At 45.2% G+C, this 18,308-nt stretch overlaps 1 protein-coding gene across 1 annotated transcript in view; it reads left to right on the top strand.

The window, feature by feature from the left end:
• LOC141148202 (uncharacterized) overlaps positions 1–18,308 on the top strand; it is a 59,929-nt gene that overhangs the window by 23,549 nt on the left and 18,072 nt on the right. Inside the window, exons 2-3 of the mRNA XM_073635420.1 lie at positions 14,271–14,397; positions 17,248–17,321. Of these exons, the coding sequence (XP_073491521.1) occupies positions 14,271–14,397; positions 17,248–17,321 (201 nt within the window). The remainder of the gene's footprint in view (positions 1–14,270; positions 14,398–17,247; positions 17,322–18,308) is intronic.

Genomic DNA, 18,308 nt, shown 5'->3' with positions numbered 1-18,308 from the left:
GTGCGTCGCGGCTCCCGGGGGGGGAAAAAGGACCAGATGGCAAGGCAGTCCCGCCGGCCCACACCACCAGTGACACAGCCCCATAGGGATTAGCCTCAGTCTGTATAAGATGACATTGGATATAAAATTATAAAAAAATATAAAAAATGGAAAAAATAAACCAGTAGAAAATACGACAAATGAAACTAAATAAAATTGGTTAAAAGGATAAATTGATAGAAAACAGGAGAGGTATCACAAAGGTCATTAAGGGCAGTATGGATAATGAATTAAAGCTAAATAGAGCAATGGCACATGCTTCCATCCCTATGCATATATACAAGAAAAGGAGGGGGTTTTTAGGGACTTTGAGGAAATCATGACCTGGTAAGGTCACCCATTTCCATCCCTAGGGACTTTATATGAAACCATGACCTGGTAAGGTCATGCGTTTCCATCCCAATCTAAATCACAAAACAGGGGAATAACTAGGAGGGAGGTTGGGACTTTAAATGAAGCATGTGACAGCAAGAGGGTAATAGGATGAACATAGAGGAATTTATTGACATAATATTCAAGCATATACATTGTAACCGTAGAGTACATACAGTCAAATAATACATGCATAAATAAATAGGTAAAAATATATGATTAAATGAGGTATAACATACATTGTAATGTTCATACAATTGATAGATGGGTAACAAGGTACAAAGTTAAAAAAGTTACATAATGATGACTCAGGATACCACATTCACAAATTCCCTAGTGCACCACAAGCAAGTTGGGTAACATAGATATTAAAACGATAGTGCCTGCTGGACCTAAGGCCTCATTGGACCTGTGGGGGAAGTAAAATAAGATAAAACTGATGGGGACTGATAAGACACGGCAATTGGTGGCTCAACGCGTTTCGTGGCTTCCATGCCACTCGTCAGGAGCAAGCACGTGTAAATCTAGAAAAATATAGGGATAAAATAAGCAAAAAAGAGAAAATAAAAATAAAAAACAAAAACCAAAAAACAATGGGGGGGGGCGTGGTGTACGGCCCCCGCTGTTGATATGAAAACATACTCACTACAAGACTAGGCACTGATAGATAGGTGGCGGGACCCCATGAGCCATCCAGGTAGGCCCAACCAGGAGCCGAGGCGGGGAGCCCCGCAGGGACGAAAGCGGGCGCCAACCAGGGCAGGCATGGGGACCGAGGGTACCTAGAAAGGTGAAGGATAGTGAGGGTGAGTGAAGCAATGTTGAGGGAGAGGAAATAAGGAAAGAGCCCCGCAGCCATAGTGTGGGAAGTGGAAGGGAACAGTGGGGACAAGGATGGGAGGCAAAAGGAGTGGGTAGGACGTGAAGGACAAGTCAAGGACAACCGGTGCAGTGACAGCTAGAGGGGGAGTGAGGGGTGTACCTGAGGAGGATGATTGGGACCCCGGAGGGGGGAGAGTTCCCAAATGGTGTGAGGTCAGATGTGTGGAGAGCCTCGAATGCCCAGACCGCCCCGGAGAGCGTCCATATAACGCCGTCGCGGGGCCGCCCACCAACGTCACGCCGTGTAGCGGGGGGAGGAGCATCGCAAGTCGGACAGCTGTCCGGCAACGGCACAGAACCTCCCCCATAGCCCACGAGTGTGGATACAACGACTGCGCATGACGGCGCCAGGGACGCCGCAAGCACAGTGTGGTGCGTGACGTCGACGCACAGTAACCGGCGTCCAACAAGTTAGTGTAATGAGACCTCTGCACAGTGTTCAGCAAAAGCTACAAGTTAGTGTAGTGCGTCCTGCTCACAGTGTTCAGCTAAAACTACAAGTTAGTGTAGTGAGACCTCTGCACAGTGTTCAGCTAAAGCTACAAGTTAGTGTAGTGCGTCCTGCTCACAGTGTTCAGCTAAAACTACAAGTTAGTGTAGTGCGACCTCTGCACAGTGTTTAGCTAAAGCTACAAGTTATGACCCGCATGCTTGGCCAATCACAGCGCCGTCAGTAGAGAGATCTGTAATTGGCCAAAGCCAGGGTGGCTTTGGCCAATTATGGCTCAGGAGGTTTAGAACACGCCCCACACTATATAAGGCCACCTACACGGCGGCCCTGTGTAGTGTGTTCTGGCCTGCTGAGAGATAGAGAGAGAGACAGTGTCATTTCATTTGAGTTAGCTAGATTAGGCAGGACAGTCAGTGAGTTAGCTGCACTTACAGTGTATTTTGTATATATATGCATCCCAGGTGTTGTATATATATATATATACTGTATTCAGTTTAGCTAGAACCGTTCCTGTTATCTTCCTACTGACAGGCAGGCTTGTCTTGTTACAGTATTTACAGCTACATGAAGAAAATTGCTGGTGTTCTTTTGATCCTATTAGTACCACAGTCCGGCAGCTAGACTATTTACAGTTAGTGTAGTGCGTCCTCCTCACAGTGTTCAGCTAAAGCTACAAGTTAGTTTAGTGTGACCTCTGCACAGCGTTCAGCTAAAACTATAAGTTAGTGTAGTGCACAGTGTTCAGCTAAAGCTACAGGTTAGTGTAGTGCGTCCTGCTCACAGTGTTCAGATAAAGCTACAAGTTAGGGTAGTGCGTCCTCCTCACAGTGTTCAGCTAAAGCTACAAGTTAGTTTAGTGTGACCTCTGCACAGTGTTCAGCTAAAGCTACAAGTTAGTGTAGTACGTCCTGCTCATAGTGTTCAGCTAAAACTACAAGTTAGTGTAGTGAGACCTCTGCACAGTGTTCAGCTAAAGCTACAAGTTAGTGTAGTGCATCCTCCTCACAGTGTTAAGCTAAAACTACAAGTTAGTGTAGTGAGACCTCTGCACAGTGTTCAGATAAAGCTACAAGTTAGTGTAGTGCGTCCTCACAGTTTTCAGCTAAAACTACAAGTTAGTGTAGTGAGACCTCTGCACAGTGTTCAGCTAAAGCTGCAAGTTAGTGTAGTGCGTCCTCCTCACAGTGTTCAGCTAAAACTACAAGTTAGTGTAGTGAGACCTCTGCACAGTGTTCAGCTTAAGCTACAAGTTAGTGTAGTGCGTCCTGCTCACAGTGTTCAGCTAAAACTACAAGTTAGTGTAGTGCAACCTCTGCACAGTGTTCAGCTAAAACTGCAAGTTAGTGTAGTGAGACCTCTGCACAGTGTTCAGCTAAAGCTACAAGTTAGTGCAGTGCGTCCTGCTCACAGTGTTCAGCTAAAACTACAAGTTAGTGTAGTGAGACCTCTGCACAGTGTTCAGCTAAAGCTACAAGTTAGTGTAGTGCGTCCTGCTCATAGTGTTCAGCTAAAACTACAAGTTAGTGTAGTGAGACCTCTGCACAGTGTTCAGCTAAAGCTACAAGTTAGTGTAGTGCATCCTGCTCACAGTGTTTAGCTAAAACTACAAGTAAGTGTAGTGCGACCTCTGCAAAGTGTTCAGCTAAAACTACAAGTTAGTGTAGTGAGACCTCTGCACAGTGTTCAGCTAAAGCTACAAGTTAGTGTAGTGAGACCTCTGCACAGTGTTCAGCTAAAGCTACAAGTTAGTGCAGTGCGTCCTGCTCACAGTGTTCAGCTAAAACTACAAGTTCGTGTTGTGAGACCTCTGCACAGTGTTCAGCTAAAGCTACAAGTTAGTGTAGTGCGTCCTGCTCACAGTGTTCAGCTAAAACTACAAGTTAGTGTAGTGAGACCTCTGCAGCAGGACGCACTACACTAACTTGTAGCTTTAGCTGAACACTGTGCAGAGGTGTCACTACACTAACTTGTAGTTTTAGCTGAACACTGTGAGCAGGACGCACTACACTAACTTGTAGCTTTAGCTGAACACTGTGCAGAGGTCTCACTACACTAACTTGTAGTTTTAGCTGAACACTGTGAGCAGGACGCACTACACTAACTTGTAGCTTTAGCTGAACACTGTGCAGAGGTCTCACTACACGAACTTGTAGTTTTAGCTGAACACTGTGAGCAGGACGCACTGCACTAACTTGTAGTTTTAGCTGAACACTGTGAGCAGGACGCACTACACTAACTTGTAGTTTTAGCTGAACACTGTGAGCAGGACGCACTACACTAACTTGTAGCTTTAGCTAAACACTGTGCAAAGGTCTCACTACACAAACTTGTAGTTTTAGCTGAACACTGTGAGCAGGACACACTACACTAACTTGTAGTTTTAGCTGAACACTGTGCAGAGGTCTCACTACACTAACTTGTAGTTTTAGCTGAACACTGTGAGCAGGATGCACTACACTAACTTGTAGTTTTAGCTGAACACTGTGCAGAGGTCTCACTACACTAACTTGTAGTTTTAGCTGAACACTGTGAGCAGGATGCACTACACTAACTTGTAGCTTTAGCTGAACACGGTGCAGAGGTCTCACTACACTAACTTGCAGTTTTAGCTGAACACTGTGCAGAGGTCGCACTACACGAACTTGTAGTTTTAGCTGAACACTGTGAAAAGGACGCACTACACTAACTTGTAGCTTTAGCTGAACACTGTGCAGAGGTCTCACTACACTAACTTGTAGTTTTAGCTGAACACTGTGAGCAGGATGCACTACACTAACTTGTAGCTTTAGCTGAACACTGTGCAGAGGTCTCACTACACTAACTTGTAGTTTAACTGAACACTGTGAGCAGGACGCACTACACTTACTTGTAGCTTTAGCTGAACACTGTGCAGAGGTCTCACTACACTAACTTGTAGTTTTAGCTGAACACTGTGAGCAGGACGCACTACACTAACTTGTAGCTTTAGCTGAACACTGTGCAGAGGTCTCACAACACAAACTTGTAGTTTTAGCTGAACACTGTGAGCAGGACGCACTGCACTAACTTGTAGCTTTAGCTGAACACTGTGACCTCTGCTCACAGTGCTCAGCTAAAACTACAAGTTAGTGTAATGAGACCTCTGCACAGTGTTCAGCTAAAGCTACAAGTTAGTGTAGTGCGTCCTGCTCACAGTGTTAAGCTAAAACTACAAGTTAGTGTAGTGAGACCTCTGCACAGTGTTCAGCTAAAGCTACAAGTTAGTGTAGTGCATCCTGCTCAGTGTTTAGCTAAAACTACAAGTAAGTTTAGTGAGACCTCTGCACAGTGTTCAGCTAAAGCTACAAGTTAGTGTAGTGCGTCCTGCTCACAGTGTTCAGCTAAAACTACAAGTTAGTGTAGTGCGACCTCTGCACAGTGTTAAGCTAAAGCTACAAGTTAGTGTAGTGCGTCCTGCTCACAGTGTTCAGCTAAAGCTACAAGTTAGTGTAGTGAGACCTCTGCATAGTGTTCAGCTAAAGCTACAAGTTAGTGTAGTGAGACCTCTGCACAGTGTTCAGCTAAAGCTACAAGTTAGTGTAGTGCATCCTGCTCACAGTGTTCAGCTAAAACTACAAGTTAGTGTAGTGAGACCTCTGCACAGTGTTCAGCTAAAGCTACAAGTTAGTGTAGTGCGTCCTGCTCACAGTGTTCAGCTAAAGCTACAAGTTAGTGTAGTGCGTCCTGCTCACAGTTTTCAGCTAAAACTACAAGTTAGTGTAGTGAGACCTCTGCACAGTGTTCAGCTAAACCTACAAGTTAATTTTTTGCAAGCTCTGCACAGTGTTCAGCTAAAGCTACCTGTAGAAGGTTGGTGGTGTTTTCCTGATCCTATCACTACCGAAGGCAGCTAAATAAGCTACAAGTTAGTGTAGTGCGAGCTCTGCACAGTGTTCACCTATAGCTACCTGTAGAAGGTTGGTAGTGTTTTCCTGAACCTATCACTATGTCAGAAGACTAGTAGACCAGACTGTGTGGACTGCACAGAGAAAACCCAAAACACATGTAAGTGAAATAATGGTGTTTAATAAATAAGTGACAAGTAAAAGAAATATAAACAGTGCAAAACCAACACAACAAACCCACTACAAACAACAATATATATAAGTAAATGGAGATACCGTAATCGTAAACAAGCCAGGCCAAGGTCATACACAGGGAGATCAGCAGATGGGTAAGGACGGAAAACCAGCAGGACAGGAAGAGGGTGGATGGATGGAATACAGGGCAGGGATCCAAGGTAACCAGGAACAGAGGGAATAGGCATGGGATCAGATCAGGTCAGGTCAGGACAAGGCAGATGCAGGCTCAAGGTCAAAGTAAGAGGTTGCAAGGTCAGAGTGCAGGGAGAGAGATACCAAGGCAAGCCTATGAGGGCTTGCCGGGTATTTATAAGGCTGGTAATTGACCTCATGTCACAGCTGAGCGCAGTGTGTGTTGTCTGCTCCATACTGCCAGGATCCATCCCCTGGTGGACATCAGTACTGCGGCCAAAAGATGAAATGACACCAGCGGGGAAATATTCTCCTGACAGTTCAACACTGCCAGGAGACACCTGCTGGTGGACCCCAGTACTGCATGCCAAATGATATATCTTACCAGCGGATGGACCCTTTCCTGACAGTACCCCTCCCTAAAGGAGCGGCCTCCGGACGCTCCAACTGGTCTTAATTGTCCATGGTCTATGACATCAGGCAGAATGTTGGAAGAAGGCATTTCAGGCTGGTCATCAGGCACATCCGGGCAGACGGCTGGCATGTCAGAGTCTTTGAGCTGGGCACCGGACAGGAACAACTTGAGCTGGGCAGCACACAGGAACAACTTGAGCTGGGCAGCACACAGGAACAACCCGAGCTGGGCAGCACACAGGAACAACCCGAGCTGGGCAGCACACAGGAACAAGCCGAGCTGGGCAGCACACAGGAACAAGCCGAGCTGGGCAGCACACAGGAACAAGCCGAGCTGGGCAGCACACAGGAACAAGCCGAGCTGGGCAGCACACAGGAACAAGCCGAGCTGGGCAGCACACAGGAACAAGCCGAGCTGGGCAGCACACAGGAACAAGCCGAGCTGGGCAGCACACAGGAACAAGCCGAGCTGGGCAGCACACAGGAACAAGCCGAGCTGGGCAGCACACAGGAACAAGCCGAGCTGGGCAGCACACAGGAACAAGCCGAGCTGGGCAGCAGGCTCCGGGTCATCGAGCTGGGCAGCAGGCTCCGGGTCATCGAGCTGGGCAGCAGGCTCCGGGTCATCGAGCTGGGCAGCAGGCTCCGGGTCATCGAGCTGGGCAGCAGGCTCTGGAACATTGGGCCGAACAGCGAGCACCGTAAGGGCAGGCCGGATTACAGGCACCGGCTCAGCAAGCTGGGTAACGGACCCCGGCCCAGTGGGCTGGGTAACAGGCCCCGACCCAGCGAGCTGGACACCGGGCACTGGTTCGGCAAGCCGGATAACGGATACTGGCTTGACGGGCCAAGTGACGGACTTCGGTTTAGCAGACTGGGTAACGGGCACCAGTTCAGCGGACCGGGTAACGGGCACCGATTCAACAGACTGGGTAACGGGCACCGATTCAGCAAGCTGAAACACGGGCACCGAAACTTCAGGCTGGGATACCAACATCACGACATCAGGCTGGAAGACAGGTACCAGGATATCAGGCTGGAGGATGGACACATCAAACTGGAAAGCAGGCTCATCAGGCTGAACAGTGGGCACATCAGGCAGAACAGCAGGTACTGGCACAACAGGCTGAACAGGTACATCGGACTGGTCAGTAGTCGCTGGAGCGTCAGACTGGAACATGGACACTGGGATTTTGGGCTGAGCAGCAGGCACTGGGACCTCAAACTGGGCAGCGGACACAGGCATTGGCACAACTGGCTGAGTAGTAGACACTGGCACATCAGGCTGGAAAGCGGACTGGAAAGCCGGCACCGAGACACCAGACCAGGCAGCGGGTGCTGGAACTTTAGACTGGGCAGCAGACACAGGCGCTGGCACATTGGGCAGAACAGCAGGTACATCGGACTGGTCAATAGTCGCTGGGGCGTCAGACTGGAACATGGACACTGGGATTTCGGGCTGGAAGGCAAGCTTCAAGACATCCGGCTGGAAGGCAGGCATATCAGACTGGATAGCAGGTGCATTAGACTGGAGAGCGGGTGCATCAGACTGGAAGGTGGGCACACCAGACTGGAAGGCAGGGACATCAAGTTGGAAGGCAGGGACATCAAGATGGAAGGCAGGGACATCAAGATGGAAGGCAGGGACATCAAGATGGAAGGCAGGGACATCAAGATGGAAGGCAGAAACCAAGACATCAGGCTGAAAAGCAAGCTTCGGGACATCAGGCTGGGAGGCAGGCATGAAGACATCAGACTGGGGAGCGGGCACAGACTGAAAAGCGGGCGCCGGGACTTCAGGCTGGAAGGCAAGCTTCAAGACATCCAGCTGGAAGGCAGGCATATCGGACTGGATTGCAGGTGCATCAGACTGGAAGGTGGGCACACCAGACTGGAAGGCAGGGACATCAAACTGGACAGCGGGCACAGGCATTGGCACAACAGGTTGAGTAGAAGACACTGGGCATCAGGCTCGGTAGCAGGCACTGGACTGTCAGGCTGGGTAGCAGGCAGAGGTTTGACAGAATCAGGTGGGTTAGTTGGTGTGGAAGCAAGTTGGGTTACTGGCAGGATCGTGTGGGTAGGAAAGAATTTTTGTTTCTTTTTTGGTTTAGCCCGTGCAGTCTTGTATGTAGGTGCAGGGCTGAAAGAAAAGAAAGTAGCTGGATCGAAGGAAGACCAAGGGACAGTAGCTAGAGAGGGGTTTTGTGGGACTGTTTCAGGTGGAGGAGAAGAGACAGGTGGATTGAAGGCGGGATAGGTGCTACACTTGGAGACTGGGTAGTAGTATTTGGTAGGGGGTTGGATAAACTGGGCTGTAGCTGAGGTTGCCATAGGCGACGGGGAGATACATTTTTGGGGAGACAGAGGATTAATGGCAGGGCTGGAGTATTGTGGCTTAGCAAAAGACAGGAGATCTGACCATACCTGCAGCACAGGTTGAACAAACGCTGATTCACACACAGCCTGACTAATCAAGGATTGCACAGACTGGATGCAATTAGACAACACTTGCTGTGAACAGGAGGAATAATGTTCCATAAAATAGGCTGGATCATCCTCTAACAACCAAACCAGGGATTCAACTTGGCCATAATTGAAGGGGGGCGAAAAATCATCACTTCCCTCGGGAATGCATGACAGGGCTGGTTTTGCACATAACTGGATCAGGGGCTGAACATCTTCAAAAGACATATATCCCTGATCCACTAGGGAATGAGCTGATCGGATAGCTTCCATCAGCCTGTCACTAGCCCACCCTTTTAAAATCTGGCGACAATATTCACCATCCTCTTCTGCTAGCAGAGAATAATAAAGGATTTCATAGAAATCCATATTAGCAGACCCGATAAACCAGGATGGTTTCCTCAATGCAGCCACGTCTGGTCAGGGATGGCCTTGGTATACTGTCAGAAGACTAGTAGACCAGACTGTGTGGACTGCACAGAGAAAACCCAAAACACATGTAAGTGAAATAATGGTGTTTAATAAATAAGTGACAAGTAAAAGAAATATAAACAGTGCAAAACCAACACAACAAACCCACTACAAACAACAATATATATAAGTAAATGGAGATACCGTAATCATAAACAAGCCAGGCCAAGGTCATACACAGGGAGATCAGCAGATGGGTAAGGACGGGAAACCAGCAGGACAGGAAGAGGGTGGATGGATGGAATACAGGGCAAGGATCCAAGGTAACCAGGAACAGAGGGGATAGGCTCAAGATAGGGATGGGATCAGATCAGGTCAGGTCAGGACAAGGCAGATGGAGGCTCAAGGTCAAAGTAATAGGCAGCAAGGTCAGAGTGCAGGGAGAGAGATACCAAGGCAAGCCTATAAGGGCTTGCCAGGTATTTATAAGGCTGGTAATTGACCTCATGTCACAGCTGAGCGCAGTGTGTGTTGTCTGCTCCATACTGCCAGGATCCATCCGCTGGTGGACATCAGTACTGCGGCCAAAAGATGAAATGACACCAGCAGGGAAATATTCTCCTGACAGTTCAACACTGCCAGGAGACACCTGCTGGTGGACCCCAGTACTGCATGCCAAATGATATATCTTACCAGCGGATGGACCCTTTCCTGACACACTACCGCAGGCAGCTAAATAAGCTACAAGTTAGTTTTTTGCGAGCTCTGCACAGTGTTCAGCTAAAGCTACCTGTAGAAGGTTGGTGGTGTTCTCCTACTACAGGCAGGCAGTTGATTTTGCTAGCTGCAGTATCAGTACATATATATATATATATATATATATATATATATATATATATATATATCCCAGCTTTGTGCAGCTACAGGCCATTAGTATGTCTGGAAAGCCAACAAGGAGAGGCAGACAGTCACAAGCCCATAAAAGAGGGCAAGCAGGCTCTGTGTCTAGATTCAACAGCGCTGGTCGTGGAGACGGTGCATCCTCATCAGCACGTGGCCATGGGATGGCAGCTGGCCGTGTTGAGCCGCAACATGCGGAAGACTTGGTCGAGTGGATGACCAAGCTGTCCTCACCCTCCTCATACTCTCTCACCCATGCTCAGGGTACTTTGTCTGGCAAAGCAGCGGCCTCTTCCCTCGGCTCAATGTCATCAGCGACTCATTCCCTAGCATCACCATGTCCTCCTGAGGAGTCCCTTGAACTGTTTGACCACAGTGTTGGGTACATGCTCCAGGAGGATGCCCAGCATTTGGAAGGCTCTGATGATGATACTGAGCTAGATGAAAGCAGTAATGTAAGCACGGACAGAGGGGGTGCCCAAGAAGGACAGCAATCTGGCAGTCATGCTCCCCCTGCTGCAGCATACTGCCAGGTTTGCTCCAGTGATGAGGAGGGAGGGGATGATGAGGTCACTGACTCAACGTGGGTGCCTGATAGGAGAGAGAAGGAGGAGGATTGTGTCAGTATGGAGGTTGAGCCTGGCACTCAGCATCAGCAGCAGTCTTTAAGGGATCAGTCCCAAGAAACACATGGACTTGTACATGGCTGGGAGGAGGTGGCTGCGGACCATGTCGTCCTTAGTGACCCAGAGGACTCCGGACCGAATGCCTCAGCAAACCTACGCTGCATGGCCTCCCTGATCCTGCAAAGCCTCCGTAAGGATCCTCGTATTCGTGGTATCAAGGAGAAGGACCAATACTGGCTGGCAACCCTCCTTGATCCATGTTACAAGGGTAAGGTTGCGGACCTTATCTTGCCATCGCAGAGGAAGCAGAGGATGAAACATCTTCGGGAGGCCTTGCAGAAAGGTCTGTGCAATGCGTTCCCAGAGACTGGGAGGTTACAAACTCCTGTTTCTGGACAACGTGTTGCTGAGGCTTCGGTCAGTCAAAGAAAGAGCGGTGGAGAAGGTGGCCGTCTCACCGATGCGTTCAGACAATTTTTTGGTCCGCAGCCCCAAGGTATGATCGGTTCCAGCAACCATCGCCAACGTCTGTTTTACATGGTGCAGGAATACCTAGGGGCAAGATCTGACTTGGACACCTTTCCCACCGAGAATCCTCTGGGTTACTGGGTCTTGAGGATGGATCACTGGCCAGAGCTTGCACAGTATGCAATTAAGCTACTGGCCTGTCCTGGCCTGCCATCCAGCGTTCTTTCGGAACACACATTCAGTGCTGCTGGAGGCTTTGTAACTGATCACAGGGTGCGTCTGTCCACCGACACGGTCGATCGACTGGCCTTCATAAAAATGAATCAGTATTGGATCACCACCAGCTACCAAGCACCTGATGCTGATGTAACCGAATAATTTCTTTTGAAATGTCAGATCCCTTCAAAGACTGCCTATGCTGATGCTGAGTGACTATCCCTGAGTAATTATCCTCTTCCTCCTCAATGATGACGCTGATAGCTTGTAAGAACATTTTTGGTTGTTTGGTTCTGGGCGCCACCACCAGTGCCTAAGACCCAATTTTTCAGCCCCTGTTTAACAGGGGCGTGTAATTACAATTTTTGATGCAATACTTTGCAGCAGGGCTCGTTCCTGCGTTCCAACTAGAGTATCTGTGAGGGGTTGCAGTGTTGTGGCACCAGCACCAGTGCCTAAGGCCCAATTTTTCGGCCCCTGTTTAACAGGGACATGTAATTCATGATCTAATGTTTCACAGCAGGGCCCGTTTCTGCGCCCACCAAGAGCGAGTGAGGACTTGCAGTGTTGTGGCACCAGCACCACCACCACCACCAATGGCCCAATTTTTCTGCCCCTGTTCAACAGGGGCATGCAATTACAATTCTTGATCTAATATTTCACAGCAGGGCCCTGTGAGGGCTTACAGTGTTGTGGCCACAACAACACCTAAGGCCCAAATTTCTGCTGAGTATGTAATGCAGACCCCTACTTTCACACATCCAACTTACAAACGACTACTTGCAAACGGAAGGAGACAACAGGAAGTGAGATGAAATCTACCCATAGGATGGTAAATTCTCTCCTGTAAGAGTTTATATGGGAAAAACGTTTCTCCTTTCCACTGATGCTTTATCACCAATCCTTGTTTCACAAAAAACTCCAAATTTTCAAAAAACATTTGTCATTGGGACAAAAAATGAGGTGAAATCTTCTGAAGAGGAGCACAGACAGCAAAACAAATGTGACAGGGTTGATAACCCTTCCCTATGTTTTCCAAAAAGCTTAAAATAGATTTTTTAGCTGGAGCTAAACACGTTAAAAATGTACCAGTTCAAAATTACAAACAGATTCTACTTAACAACAAACCTACAGTCCCTGTCTTGTTTGTACCGCCTGTATACTGCTGTTCAGAGTATATAGGGCCTGGTGGCCCCACACCTTTCCCTTTTTTAATTTGGGTGCGGGGTTCCCCTTAATATCCATACAAGACCCAAAGGGCCTGGTAATGGACTGGGGGGTACCCATGCCATTTGTCTCACTGATTTTCATCCATATTGCCAGGACCCGACATTACATTAATAGCCGCAAGCAGTTTTAAATGACTTTTTTTCCTTTAAAAATGACATTTTGTGCAGGGACTGTTCTAAGCACGGGAAACACGCGACACTTTACAGTCATACTATAGACACCCCCCAGGTACGATATTTAAAGGAATATTTCACTTTTTTTTAACTTTAAGCATCATTAAAATCACTGCTCCTGAAAAAACGGCCATTTTTAAATTTTTTTTGGAAATAAAAATACATGTCCCCCGGGGCAGGACCCGGGTCCCCAAACACTTTTTAGGACAATACCATGAAAATTATTCTTTAAAATGAGAACTTTTGATTTAGTACGTTCAAGTCCCATAAACGTCAGTGGGGTTCTAACGTTCGTGCAAATTTTCGGTCCGTTCGCAGGTTCTGGTGCGAACCGAACCGGGGGTGTTCGGCTCATCCCTAATCATGGGGTACTTTGTCGCAGTAAGTGGGCTTAGCACCATATAGCAATATGGTTTGACCAAATCCCCATATTTTTTGATTATGTTTTTTGAAAATGTTTAGGTGTTTTAAACTAGTCTTGCTGGAGGTAAATGTCTTTTTTGCATGTGTGCGCTGTAATATTTTCTTCAAAAAAAAAAAACTCACAACCAATCCCAACAGCATTGCTTGCCAAATTGACTATATAATGGAGGGAGTGGGGAGAGTGGTGACATAATTGCCCATATATGGCCATATTTAGACTATAATGTAACCCCTGCCAATCTCCACCCATTAGCTTACATGGTTGAAGATTCATGGCCATATAAAATATTGGGCCAGGTGATGTAAAAACACTGAACTCATGCCAACTTGTCACCCTGTCCGACCACCTTCCTATAGAGACTACAAGTGGCCATTTCAGAGTCGCCATAAGGAAACCCACTCTAAGAAATCCCATGCAGCTATCACTGCAGTGCATGTAGACAGGGAGTGGCTGCAAACAGGCTGCAGTAGATAAGGTGGAAGAAAGGCTGAAATAAGGTGAAAACATTCATTTGAAAAATGGCAATACCTTATGATACAGCACTGTATATACTCACAGCTTCTCCTCTTCATGTGGGGTTTATACTGTATGTACTCTAGTGAAGTTGTGGTGTTTGCTGCATAGCTTACTGATAGGTTGGTCTTGTTACTATGAATTGTTCTTTTATAAAGTGGTCCTGTTTGTATTTGGATACAGAACCTTGCAGTACTTTTGTAACTCCATGATGCACAATGGCATGTAAGACTTAGTTTACAAACAAAGCCAGGTGATTACCAAAGCATAGGTAATACAATGATCACATGATCAGGAACCACCCCGATGGTTAGTCTGCCCATCAGTGACAACACAGGTACTTGTGCGCGCTGATCAAGATTTGACACCAATTATTGTTCCCTCTGCACCGATTGCAGATGCCAAGAGATTAATCCATAATGAATGCTTCATGCTTATTTATATTTTTTAAAGGAAACTTCAGGCCTTTAAATGGACCAATGAAGAAGAATTGGAAATTTGATGATTATATGACTACGCTGGAAGATACGGAACTAAATCCGAACTATACAGACCTCACCGTTCCTGTACTAGTCTATCAGTGAGTTCTTTGTGACTATATCAATGAGCACTAACCTTCTATACATACCCAGCCATGCGGTCCATTTACTAAAAGTGCAGAAAGTGTTCTCTTATTAGTGAATAAGGTGAAGCTGAGGTCACTTCAATCACCCATTCATGGACATGGTAAAATATTGATTTTTTTTTCCCTACCATGTGATTGGGTATTTCACATGAAAATAGCTACATCTTATCTTATCTACATCTTACTCAGCTAAATTTTTTACCTTCATTGCTTCTTAAGTAAGTCAACCACAACACATAGTGGGCACCAGCCCTACCTTAAGAAAGAGACTACATCAAAAAAAAGATTAAAAAAGCATGGGCGGGACTATTTAATATACATTCAGGAGTAAAAGTACTGTACAGAGTGCATGGGTCAGGAGTATGCAATGTACAGAGTGCATGGGTCAGGTGTGTGTAACTTACTTGGCGCCGGGGTCAGGAGTAATGTACAAATGTATCTAATGTACAAAGATACATTGTATCTTTGTCTCTCCTTGCAGAGAGAGAGAAAAAAAAGTGTGTGTAAAAAAATAAATAAATAAAATAACAATAATAAAAAAGAAAAGAACAAAAGAAAGAAAAAATACCTAGATCAAGGTTCGATCTAGGTCAGTGCCAGGGTTAGTGTTTGTAAGGGTCAAAGGTCAGAGTCAGTATATTTTGGGCAGGATTTATTTTTTTTTTTTTTATAATTAGTATCAGTGTCGGTGTGTTTTAGGTAGGACAAAAACAAAATGCAAATTATTGTTTCTGGGCTGTACAACGAGTACAAATAACAACTAACATATACATATATGTGGTATCGCTGCAATCTTCAGGAGCAGGAGAATTTATTCTGGGTTGTTCTTTGGTGGTAGGTTGTGGTAGTAACAAGAAATATACAGCTAAATAGAAAAAAACAAGATTTTTTTTTACTATTTTGGGACAGTTTTTACATTGTATCTTTGTTTCTCCTTGCAGAGAGATAAAAAAGTGTTTGTAAAAAAAATAAAAATAAAAACATAATAATAACAATAAAAAAAGAAAAGAAAAAATACCCAGATCATGGTTTGATCTAGGTCAGGGCCAGGGTTAGTGTTTGTAAGGCTCAAAGGTCAGAGTCACTTAAGCTTCCCTTTGAAGATATATACAACTAGACATCATAATCACCGTTGACTCTCTGCTCATAATCTAAAGTTGTTTAATCCGGGTTCAGAGTGCCTCTATCTGATTGAACTGTAATCACATGTGTATTGATAAGACAGGCTTGCTGAGCCATGGATGTATATGCTAAGTTTGTATCTTCTCAATAAAATGTTTATGCAACAAAGGTCAGAGTCAGTATATTTTGAGCAGGGTTAAAAAATTTTAAAAATGCTATAATTAGTATCAGTGTCGGTGTGTTTTAGGTAGGACAAAGAAAAAAGCAAAATGTGCATTATTTTTTCTGGGATGTACTACGGGTACAAACAATAACTAACATAAACATATGTAGCATTGCTGTGATCGTCAGGAACATGAGGAATTGTTTTGGGTGGTTCTTTGGTGGTAGGTTATGGTATTAGCAAGAAATCTACAGCTAAATTAAAAGAATAAAGATTGTTTTACTATTTTGGGCCAGGTTTCCTTCTGATAATAAAAAAAAATAGGAGATATCCATTACCATTTAACACCAAATGAAAGCCCGATTTGTCCTGAAAAAAAAAACGTATAATTCACCTGAATGTGAAAAATTGATGTGGTGATATGTACAGTTTTATTAACACATGTCAAAGTTGCAAAATTGTGCTTAGGCATTAAGATTTGATTTACCTTTAAAGGGTAATTCCACTTTGAAGGGGGAAAAAAAATTGCAAATAAAGAAAAAATAATATAGCGCATATGATTGCGACACTAATCATTTTGTATTTGAATGTTATTAAAAATTACCTTTCCTTTTCAATCAATGCAGCCAATGTAATTTTCTTGAGAATACATTGCAATATGGCCACCTGGAGTTGTTCTGTACACAGAGTGTATACTGACCACTCCCTAGAAACATCATTTCCTGCTTGTGTGATTGGCTCACCAATTTTGCCAGAAGTCTGCACTAAGATACAAGTCAGATTTCAGGCATCCCCTGCAACAAAAATTTCATTTTTTTGAGAGATACTTTCAATAAGAACACATCTAAAGGGATTCAGGACCAGCAGATTTCCTCATTAGTGCTCTGTAGCTGCACACCTGACAGTTAATTCTGAAACTCCTCCCATTAGACCCACTCTGTACAGAGGAACACACAGGGATTTCTTCATTATAACAAAAAGGTAGGAATCTGCAACAAAGGTTGTTAAAATCCTTACAATGTACATCGATCACCCAGAGGGGAATGTTTTTTTCTCAACAAAAGTGGAGTTTTGCTTTAAGCGTGAAGGAGTTAAGCTTTGTGCTTCTCCTCCTGCTGCGCTAGGCAGTGTCCTATAATTGAAGAGAAACACAAGGGGGTGCCATAATCTAAGTGTAAACCCTTTAAAACAGTCTACACGTAGATGGTGGCACCCTCTTGTGTTTGTCTTCTGGTATGTGCATTAGAAAATTCGATTAGAAAATCCCCTCCAACAACTACTGTTGAACTACTTGCTACCATTTATCTAAGACTTAACCCCTATTATTACTGGGGGGGGGGGGTCTGTCAGTGCAGTCGTTTTGTATCTGTGTTCAGTGGCCTACAATTGCCATTATAGATGCCCTGGTCATGTAATAGTCTTTTTGTATGTTTATCAGTAGCACACTACATCATTCAAACATCTATCCATGTGTGGATATTCTGAGCTATTTACATCATTTTTACTTTTTTTATCTACAGCTCTCGACATTTGCATCTTGACTATGAGCAAGAGGAGATTCAAACATTTCTGAGGGAGTGCAGGTTGATGACAGGTGAGATTTCCACAAGAAATCCTGGCAGGAGGGTCCAATATATAAATTACTAAATGATCAGTCCACTGAGCTAAAAAAATAGAATTTGCCATAATGACGGTTATTTTCAGTAAAAGGGGTGACACGAGCTGAAATTTACTGTCATAGGGATGAAAATGAATACATTATTATGGCGGGGGGAGGGGGAGGGGTAAACTGCTTCCATTCTGACCTTTAGGAGACATGAAAAATGACAGAATTGTGCATTGATGGGGGGTTACTGAAAACTCAAATACAGTATTTATATTCAGTAATAAAATAGCCAACAACTTGTATCATGGGGTGTATGGTACTTTCCCAGCACCAAATATAATAAATAAAAAGGAAAATATAAAAAAGTTTATTACATCTTTATTACAAAACATAAAACCATATCTTAGACCAGTAGTCTCCATACTGTGGCCCAGGGGCCGAATGCAGCCCTTTTCTTTCTTTTATCTGGCCCTTATTCCTCCAAGCGACACCAATGGGTACCATACCTCCCAGTAACACCATCGATGGAACACTATTCATCCTACTGATGCCAGCAATGGGGCACTATTCCTCCTCCTAAAACCAATGATGGGGCACTATTCTTCCTCCTGAAACCAATTATGGGGCACTATTCCTCCTACTGACAATGGGTCATTTTCTACCCCCACTGGCCGCAGTCTGCCCCCCCCTTCCCAAGCCTGAAGGTCAGTAATTTGGCCCTTTGTTTAGAAAGTTTGGAGACCTCTGTCTTAGGCCATAGGGGAACAATCTTTACCCCAGATGATGTCCGGTAGGACGAAATGCGTCGGGATCGCTTGCTGACACCACTGACAACTGCCATATTTTATCTACATTCAGCGCTGTTTTTATCTTCTCAAATGTGAGTGTTTTACCTTCAATAAATAGGCTTTACAGCTTTTTTATACAGTATCACGCTATGTGCTCTCATATTTTTTCCATATATGCTTTGGATAT

The sequence above is a fragment of the Aquarana catesbeiana genome, linkage group LG06 (genome assembly GCF_042186555.1).
Source record: "Aquarana catesbeiana isolate 2022-GZ linkage group LG06, ASM4218655v1, whole genome shotgun sequence".
NCBI classification, from domain to species: Eukaryota; Metazoa; Chordata; class Amphibia; order Anura; family Ranidae; genus Aquarana; species Aquarana catesbeiana.
The sequence above is the reverse complement of the archived record's forward strand: the minus strand, read 5'-3'. Positions and strand labels throughout refer to the sequence as shown.